General features: G+C 49.8%; 1 protein-coding gene across 1 annotated transcript; it reads right to left on the bottom strand.

Moving 5' to 3' along the window:
* Positions 1 to 8,152: 8,152 nt before the first annotated feature.
* On the bottom strand, positions 8,153 to 8,359 carry CHC_T00001969001 (hypothetical protein). The gene has a single exon (XM_005713129.1). It carries the CDS (start codon positions 8,357 to 8,359, stop codon positions 8,153 to 8,155), a length of 207 nt encoding a protein of 68 aa, XP_005713186.1.
* Between the last annotated feature and the right edge of the window lie 1,093 nt (positions 8,360 to 9,452).

A 9,452-nucleotide genomic window follows, 5' to 3' on the forward strand; every position in this document is an offset into this window, starting at 1 on the left:
CTTCTTTCCATGAATGGACAGTCATTCTGAGGATGTTCCGTACCGGAACGGCGTGGAGAAGCGTGGCATAGGAGACACGTCGTCTTGGTTAGGAAGAGGAATTGAGTTACTAAATGAACCGTGGATTCGGTGTCAATTGCCTGGAAGTGACTAAATGGCAACGATAGGGGAGGTGACGGGGAAGGCAAAGGGTTTGTGGGAACATTAGGTTGGGTTTGGCGCGCCATACTGGGAGAAGTTCGTAAGCTCTTGAATGAATTTCTTCCGGATGGTGGAAGTGACGCGGGCCGTTTGCCCGAAAGGACTTGCTTCAAAGATGGTGACGCCGTTGGAAGTGACCGTGGACGGACTGGAAATGGTGCTTGCTGCATTGAAGGTGATGCTGAAGGCAGCAAGTGTTCACTTGATTGTTGTGGGGAGAAGCTAAGGATTCTTCGAACTGGAGGGGCTGGAGGGGGGTTGGTTGGAGCGGATTGCTCAAGCAAGAGAAGCATTTCATCGAAGTTGTGCTGCGTGGATGTGGTGGCTCCGATTTGGTTTTGCCGTTGAGGCTCGAGATGGTTTTGATTTTGATCTTGATGTGGAGGTGGCAACTGCGATTGCGATGGTGTGGTGGGAAGCGAATGTTGCTGAGACTGGGATTGCGAATTTGCATCCCAAGGTCTAGAGGTATCCGGTGTGTGAAATTGTGAACTCTGAGGGGTGTGCGGTGCATTAGTTGGCTGGGAGGGGAACATAGATCTGCAAACATCGCACCAGACTGCGTGCTTGTCGAAGCGACAGACACCAGAGACTTGGCCATCCATGGCTGTGTAAAGTGCATCTTTGCGGCAATCCGTGGTATTGAGGACCCAATTCATCATCTCGTTTCGGTTCGTTACTGCGAGATCATTTTCGTCAATGTTGCCCTTTTTGAGAAGGGAGGTTTCGAAGCTCTTATTGTACTGGGTTGAGTTTAGGACGAAGACGAATGCGTGGTGTCCGTCGCGTCCAGACCGGCCACTCTCCTGTGCAAAGTCGACGAGGCTTCTTGCGGCGCCAAGATGAACTGTTGCTCGAACATCTGGAACATCTATTCCGGTACCGAAGGCGGACGTACAAACCATAATACGGAACAGAGTTGAAGGTACGAGGTCCTTGGTTTTTATGATGTCGTAGAGCTCTTCGTTTGCTGTCCAGTCGTTGTGGGCCTTTTCGCGAGCTTCTTTAGTGAGGCCGGCATGATATATGAGCGGCTCGACTGCGATGCGTTGATTGGAGTGGGCAACACTTCCTTGTGCATATGCGGCCGTCAGGGCTTTGTGGAGAGAAGTTGTTTCTTGGCGGGTCAGGGCGAAAGCGATGATTCTATATATTTTGGGCAACGGCTTTGGGGCGTTGGTGCAATCGAGGAAGTGCTGATGCAGAAAGCTTACTGCATTCATCTTCATGACTTCTTGTGCGGTGGCAAAGGAGCCTTCAGGAGTGCGAGTGTTTAGGCCCGGGTCAGAGTCGTCACTGAAGGTATGAACAACAAACTCGAGATTCCTTCTTTGAGAAGGCATTGAGAAAAGGAAGGCTGTGTTAATGCCGTGGCGCTCTAGAATGATTCTTCTCTCGCAAGGTGGGACGGTAGCACTGAGGAGTACACGAGGGACTGACTTTGGGATGATAGAAAGGGATCGACGCAAAAACTTCAATTCAGGGCGGAAATGATGCCACATGGCTGTGAGATGAGCCTCATCAATGACTACTCGAGCGAGCCTGTTAGTATCCATAAGTCGAACAACCAGCTCTTTGAAAGACGGCCGCGACAACTGTTCGGCCGTGAAGATGTAGAGGTCGGCAAATTCCAGTGATCCTTGTCCATTCGCGCAATGTGATGCGAGTAGGGCGAAGTTTGTCGCGCGCCTCATGTACTCCGATACAAGGGCCTTGAGGGGAACGACTACGATAGTGGACTTGATATTCTTTTCCATGAAAGCTGGTAGAAGGACTGCCATAGACTTGCCTGATGCGGTGGGCATCAGTACGAGGGTGTTGTTCTGCGACGCGGACACAGTGGCTGTGACAGCAAACTGCGTTTGAGACATGAATTCCGCAGATTTAGAACGTGTGGCCTTTTTGAGAGCGGACAGTAGAGGCCTGACGAGGGGAGGGAGGATATGATTCGGGGGGTTATCGAGGCGAATACTGTGATTGGAGTGGGACCCTACGGAGAAGTTGTTGGGGAATTTGAGAGCAGAGGGGTTTGGCTGCAGTTGTTGGAGTTCGTTTGCTGTGCTTCTGTTGAGAGCATGAAGGAGGGGTTTCGGTTGATGAACCTGGAAGACAGGCTGCGGCTCATGTTGGGATAGCGAGGTAACTCGAGACTGGAGTTGCTGTGAATGTTGGAGGGGGAGCGGTTGTGAAGAAGCGCGGTCACTATAAAATGACGGCAGCTTCAGATGGCGGTGCCATTCATGGGAGAATTGGCGGTGCTTTGTTAGCGTGGCGGCGGGACAGTCGGGCATTAGCGAGGTAGTTCGTCCGTAGTGTTTGTGGGCGATAGAGGAGGTATGCGCAGCTTGTTGGTGTCCGGCTGTGGTGTGTTCTGCCAATATGTCATTCATGCTGCTGTGGAGCTTATTCTGACATATAAGCGGAACCATTCCACTGGTGAACTGCCTGTAATCCTTGAAGGAGATGTGAATGCTCCTGGATTGCAGGGCAGTCCTGATGACCTTTGTGACACGTGCAGGTGAGAAACGTTGGCCGTTGTTGGCGAATAAGAATGTCCAATGGGTTCTCATGGCTTCGTCGCCATGGAGAGCTCTGACCATTTCGCATTCCAAAGGGCGAATGACCGACAAGTATGAAATCATTCGGAACGAAGTTTGCTTGTCGGGAAATCGGTACACTGCGCGGTTGTAACCGAGCGCGGCCCTTGACTTGCAGTAGCCAGGATTGAACAAAATTTCGGAGTGGTGGCCGATGAAGATGTTCCGGATGTTGTTCTCCCCATTTTGTAGCCTATAAGTGCATATCTCGGTTGCTCGACCGGGAGATCCGGACGAAAAATGCATCATAGCAAGTAGGGAGTCTTGGATGATTTGGCAATGAGCGAGAAACTGCAAGACTCCTGTTTTCGTCATTCGAACACCAGCGACTTGAATTTCTCGGTCTTGGCCAGAGGAAGCAGTAGAGGTAGGGGATGGGCCAAGACCGGATGCCTCATCTTGTGTAGGAACCCTGCGCGGAAAGGAACATGTGGGGTGGACGCAAGGTGTGCGATGGAGGTAATCGGACGATGGATTCATTAGAGCATGTAGGAGATGGGCAACGTTGGCCTGCACCCAGGAAGCGTGGTGAGTGAGGGAGGAGAGAAAGGAAAAGCCAGGAGCGCGGTTCGTGGGGTCGTCACGCAGAGATAAAACGAGTCGTTGGAAATCAGGAGGAAGCTCGGCCCCCAGAAGACAGTGTTCGTAGAAGAACTTGTCGAAAGTCTTGTGTTGGTTTGTGATGATCGTCCCCAAAAGAGGCATGGAGAGGTGGTGAGATTTGATGATTCCACAAGGGTGTTGCTTGTGAATGGCACAGACGGCGAAAGAGATTGGACCTTCCTCATGTTTTATGATTCGCATGATGACATCCAAAGTTTTTCGTATGAATGTAGCGGCAGTGTTGGCATCTTGATCGACGGTTGCGATGATGGCAGCAGCTGGATCTTGGCGGTTCTCGTTGAGGTGGGCGGCCGGAAGGGGCGTTTCTGCTACTCGGCGGAGTTCTTGAATCGCTGTCACGGAAACAGCGTATTGGAGGGCGGCAAGAATGTGACTCATGTCACCGGCTTCGGCGAGTCTGAGGGTCGGGGAAGTCTCGGCGAAGAGTGGGGCGGAACTTGCAACGACGGTAGCGGCGACAACAAAATTACGAACGGCCAAGTTGGTGAGGAGGTCGACATGCCTGAGCCGGACGAGGAGCAAGCTTTTCATGGCATCGTGAAGGCGACTGTGTAAGGCGTGGGAGAGAGTTTCACCTGGGGTCTCGTGGAGAGATGTGCGATTGAGCTCATGAAAGAAGGCGTCGATCGCGACGGAAGTCTGTTCATTACGGGAAAAGTCGGCGTCCCGTGTTTGATGGGTGAAGAAGAGGAGGCGGGCGACATGACTAGCATATCTTCGTTCTGCGACGGATTGAACCCGTCGGAAGGGCGTAGTGCCGTGGAGGTTTATCGCTTGACGAAATCCATGCGTGACGTCCCTGACGACCTTGGCGATACTTTGAAAGTATAGATGGACGCAGGTTGCAACCGTGGATAAAGTTGCTTGAACGTCCTCCGTCGTGACGGCACCCGTGAGTTGAGCTGCCTTCTCACGGCGTAAAGGCAGAGCTTCGAGGGCTTCATCAAAGTCGGTGATCGACAGGAATGTGTTGCGGAGGGCGATGCCGGAGTCTGCGTCATTTTCCTCCAATTCGGTATGAGATCGTCGACCCGGGGCCAGGTCCGAACTGGAACACGTTAGACGGGCCAGTACGTCGGCGGCACATTTGTGGAGCTCATAAGACGGGGAGTTGGGGTCTGGAGTGATGAGGTCTAGAGTTGAGTCGGTTGTTGTGTCCATGGGGAGGGGTGACGACACCGGGGCGGATTGGATGGGATCTTCTTCTTCTGAGTCAGGAATGCCGACTGGGACTTGGGAGACGGTGACCATTTCCCCGATTGGCTCTTCGGCCGTAACGGGAAAGTATTTGGTCTTGGCACCACTAAACAGAGACTGGGCGCGAACAGCACCGCGGCCAATGATTTGATCAACCTCGGTCGGCGAGGGGTTTCCGGGTGCATCAGGCGGGTGGACGGAGTTCATATGCTGTCGAAGCCGTTTCGGGGTGCCCTTGGAGAGCTTGCAAAGAGGACAGAAGTAGACTAATTTGCAAGTGAATCCTTGAAGCGGGGGGAGGCTCTTGATCGGAAGAGTGATGGCCGGATCGGGGAGGAATTGGGGAGCCTGCAGGTAGTCGGAAAGGAGCGGAGAATCGGAAACAGAGGTACGGTGGAAGGAGAGGGCTTCTTCTGCGAGTCTAGAGCGCTGTGCGGCCTGGGGAGTAGGGATGTTGTGAACGTGGCGCAAGTGGTCGCTGAAGGCCCTTGCGCTGGGGGACCCGCTCTTGCAATCGACGCAGACAAGGATGAGGGGGATGGAATGGAAGCCAACAGACAAGGACGTAGGTGCGAGATGCAGTGGCACCCGAGGATCGTTGCGGACGAAAGCGGCGGCATGCGATGGCGTAGTCATTGCGCGTGAAGTCGGGAGAGAGCGGGAAAGGAGGCGAGAGGTGAGAGGTTTCGGGGATGCGAAACGCTGGGGAAGAAGAGAAGAGGTAAAGAGAGAGAGCGGGGGGTCAGTGAGTACGAGAACCCTGTATATGTAAACATTGCGTCGAAATAAGACCTGCGAGGGGCTCATACTGAGTAGGAGACCGGGGAGCCTGGGTAGCACAGAAAGGAAGGGTTGACGTTCCGATACGTGGTGAAGTTCTACGATGATGTGGAGAATTTGGCATAGTTAGTAGTGGGTGTCAAGGAAGTAGGGTCATGAAATTAAGGGTGATTACGTGAGTTAGGGAAACACGTCGCTGTATGGCGTCAGAAGGGAATGGGGATGTGAATTTGATCTGTGGTTTGCCAGAGTCTGAATGAGGTGCAGGTTGAGCAATTTTGCTTTTGGTTGAAGTTATGAGTGTGCATCTCGAATTTGAGATTAGGGGGAGGAGGGGGATTACGGGAACACAGTTGTCCATGTACATTCCTAACAGTGGGGGCCGGTGGCTGTATACTTCCAAAAAGTTCTTCGACCGACTTTCCTACGCTGACGGCTTCCCAAGTCCAGGAAAATTCTAACTAATTGAAAACTCAATATTAACATTAAATTTATAATGATTACAACATGCGCTAATTAGTAACGAAATCGCGTCCCAAGGACGCGGGGGTTTGGAGCACCATTGTCTGGATGATGGTAGAGCTTGTGCAACAATTAAATGATCATTAAATATTAACCACAATTATTTACTAATTACAATATTTCTAATTAGGGGATTAATGGAGTGGGAGATTAATTAATGTCTGACAGTGTCAAGCAAGAGTTAACAGCTGACACTGTCCAGCAATTACGCGGACAACTCCCACGTACAACGGTCGTCACACACGACCTCCATTCGAGTTGGTGTGCTTGTTTATTGCATTGGGTCTATATATTTGCAGACTTATTACTGCACTCTAGGGCACTCTAGACTTCGTATTGTGACATTACGGCTTAAAAGACGTAGTCGATTCCACGATAGATTGGCAAAGGATATATAAGTAAAGTTTGTTGTTCAGTTATAGTGGGGGATTTTTCGACTATAGAGCCCTGCCGGGCTCTCAAAAATATCAGGGTAAATCGCGCAGGCTTGCAAGAGCAGGCAAGGTCTTTGGTATGATATGCAATGTTCTGTCGTGCAACAAGATTTTCAAAAGCTGTATGGGTGGCCAGCCATACTGCAACTAATGTAATTTTTGCTAATTTTTTGGAGGTCGATTCCAGTATGGCTGGCCACCCATACAGCTTTTGAAAATCTTGTTGCACGACAAAAATGCAATGTATTACACGTGGCGAATAAAATGCAATGTACTTCACGTGTGAATGACCAAAATGCAATGAAGTACACGTGGCGACCAAAATGCAATGTTTTAGACGTGGCGACTTAATCAATGTCCGACAGTGTAATGTTCGGCGATTGCGTCCTAAGGACGCGGAGTTCCGGAGTGGCATTGTTCTAGTGATGGTACTGCTCGACATTAATTAAATCAAAGTTAAATATATAGTGTTTATAATAGGCATTAATTAATGTCCGACAGTGTAATGTTCCAGGATGGCGTCCTAAGAACGCGTTGTTTCGGAGTACCATTGTTCTAATGATGGTACTGTGCTGCTCGACATTAATTACATCATAGTTAAATATATAGTGTTTATAATATGCATTAATTAATGTTCGACAGTGTAACGTGTTATAGATTGCGTTTTGATCACCACGTGTCATACAAAGCATTTCTGTTCGCACGTGTAATACATTGCGTTAGGGTGATTTTTGGTAATGTTTTGGGGGGTGATTTGGGTGTGATTCTAGTGCGGTTGTCGCGCGACAAGATTTCATTTTGCTGTATGGGTGGCCAGCCATACTACAACTTTATTAAAATTTGATAACTTTTCGGAGGGCAATTCTAGTATGGGTGGCCACCCATACTAACATTTCCTGTATTGGTAATATAGTGCTGACCTGTGTCTGTGGGACGAAAACGGCTCTATATCGAACCTGGCAGTATAAGAAAATTGAAATTTCGACTTTCTAAAGCCACTTTTCTTGTATCACTGCTTTCAAGGAACTCACGCAGGGCGCTATCACTCATACTGCACATCTGCACTAAAGATTCAAGTCTTACAAAAGCCAAAACGCTTTATGCTGGGACCACAGACGCAGTGACAGACCTGGAATACTGGGATGGTCTGTTGCTGCGTTGTTTTTTGTGTCTATCCCTATCCCCCTGCCTCTGCCGTCCTCTTGCTCTGCCCTCGTCCTTGTGCCGCCGTCGCCCCCGCCGCTGGCACCGCCGCTGCCGCCATTTGGCATTAGTCCCCTAAATCCCCTAATCGGATTGGTCTACTTCTTTTCTCGATCTGTTTATCGAAGATTGTGCTCTCACTGCCGTCCAAATCCGTAAGTACCACAAGTAAGGCGAGCCAGTCAACGGGGGCTGCTTCATTCTTGCTTGAAATCGCAGCAAATGATACGGCATCGCTTCGGAAGGTTGTATCCTTACTCGGGGACGTCGAGAGGAACACACCCACCGTTAAGTTATTTTTTGCTGGCTTCAGAAGTTGAAAGCAAAGAAATTAACACGCCAAAAAAACAGCAAACACTCTAACTAAAGAAATAGAAACGATCGCAAAATTCTCGCTGCTTTACCATGTACAAATCTCTGTAACTTGGAGTCACTCGCTTCTTCTGTCAGTGCCACTTGTTTCTCTTTGCTGATCAATGGAAGTATCCGTACTCTAAAGCGCAATAGATCGCGCTCAGTCACAGGCCTGAAAGAAGTAGGCCGTCTCCGCATCGGCCGTTGAAGAGAAACACAGAGAACAGGGCTCTGAGGTGATTAAATTGTACTGGGGTAAAGCATGACGCGAACGCCCTTTCCGATGGAATTCGGTGGCAACTGATTGCGAAATTTCGCGCGTACGTGACCGTTGTTTCCGTGCGGGGCAATAATGCGGCCCCACATAACGCGATACTTTCTCGAGGCGCCGCTCGGAGTCTTCTTCTCGACTAGACCCTTGTAGACGTAAGCTACTCGCTTACACATGTAGAACTGGGCATCTTTGCGATCCGATCCTTGATGCCGTCGATTAGAAGGCGTGACTGGCCACACTGCTGGTTACGTAGATTACGCTTGTAACCAAGATGTATTCCCATGGAATGTAACCTTACGGTGTTCGTCATTGTGATAGTTGAGATGGGCGAAATGAAGCACCGACGGTTTCAAGTGTGAGTGCAGGAAAGCGATAAGCACTATGCCGGTACGACACAGGAGGCAGAGATATTTTCATGCTTTAATCGCACGCGTCTTCCTCCATGAAATCATGAAGGTAGAGAACACGCCCCCAAAGCCTCCTTCTCTTCTTCCTCCTGCCATTCACTATCGGGATACCCTATTGATCAGTGCACCGAAGCCTTTTCTGTTTCCCAGAGTTCATGGACAGGTTCACGATGAGCCTGAAGACCCCTGCCATTTACCAAGAAAAAGCATTTGTGATTGCCCGGGAAGAAGTCGAGCCACGACTGACCAACGTCATAAATACGTCACTTTTGGCACACGGGAGTGATACGGGTAGCAACTTAAACTAGCAGTCTAAGCTTCTCTTTGCAGTTTCGCCCTAGGCTCCTTCCTACCTAATGTACACTGACGCTTTGTTTGATAATCCAGATCAAAAATGATGAACTATTGCAGTTGTCCTATCCCTCCAACCGATTAGTCACTTATTCTAAATTTCACAAGCATCACTACAGTCCATGGGCAACTTCACCAGAACCAATCTGGAATGACTTGCACTTCCGCTCTGCAATAAACTTCATATTCAAATTACAAGAGAAAGAAACATGCCCATTTTCCACAAGCATTATCAGCCTTGTAATGTCATCTGCATAAATGCAAATAGACTCATGGTGCTTCTACTCTAGTGCTGGCGCGAAGTGTAGGGAGTGCCTCGTGCGTATTTGATGGTAGATGGAGAGGGGCTACGCATGAGCATAGAAGGATGTGCAGTGCTGCAACATCATCACCCAAACACGTGCCAATGCCTGTGACAACCGAGCAAGGTTACCCTACCCCTATACCACGTCTGCCCTCAGTGACATATTGGCTATAATAGCTCCGTCCCGCACCAGGCTGGGATGAA

Source organism: Chondrus crispus, genomic scaffold (assembly GCF_000350225.1).
Source record: "Chondrus crispus Stackhouse genomic scaffold, scaffold_12, whole genome shotgun sequence".
In the NCBI taxonomy this organism is placed as follows: Eukaryota; Rhodophyta; class Florideophyceae; order Gigartinales; family Gigartinaceae; genus Chondrus; species Chondrus crispus.

Excerpts from the sequence above, each read along its gene's own strand:
- CHC_T00001969001 (XM_005713129.1), bottom strand. The coding sequence starts at position 8,359 with ATGTGTAAGCGAGTAGCTTACGTCTACAAGGGTCTAGTCGAGAAGAAG.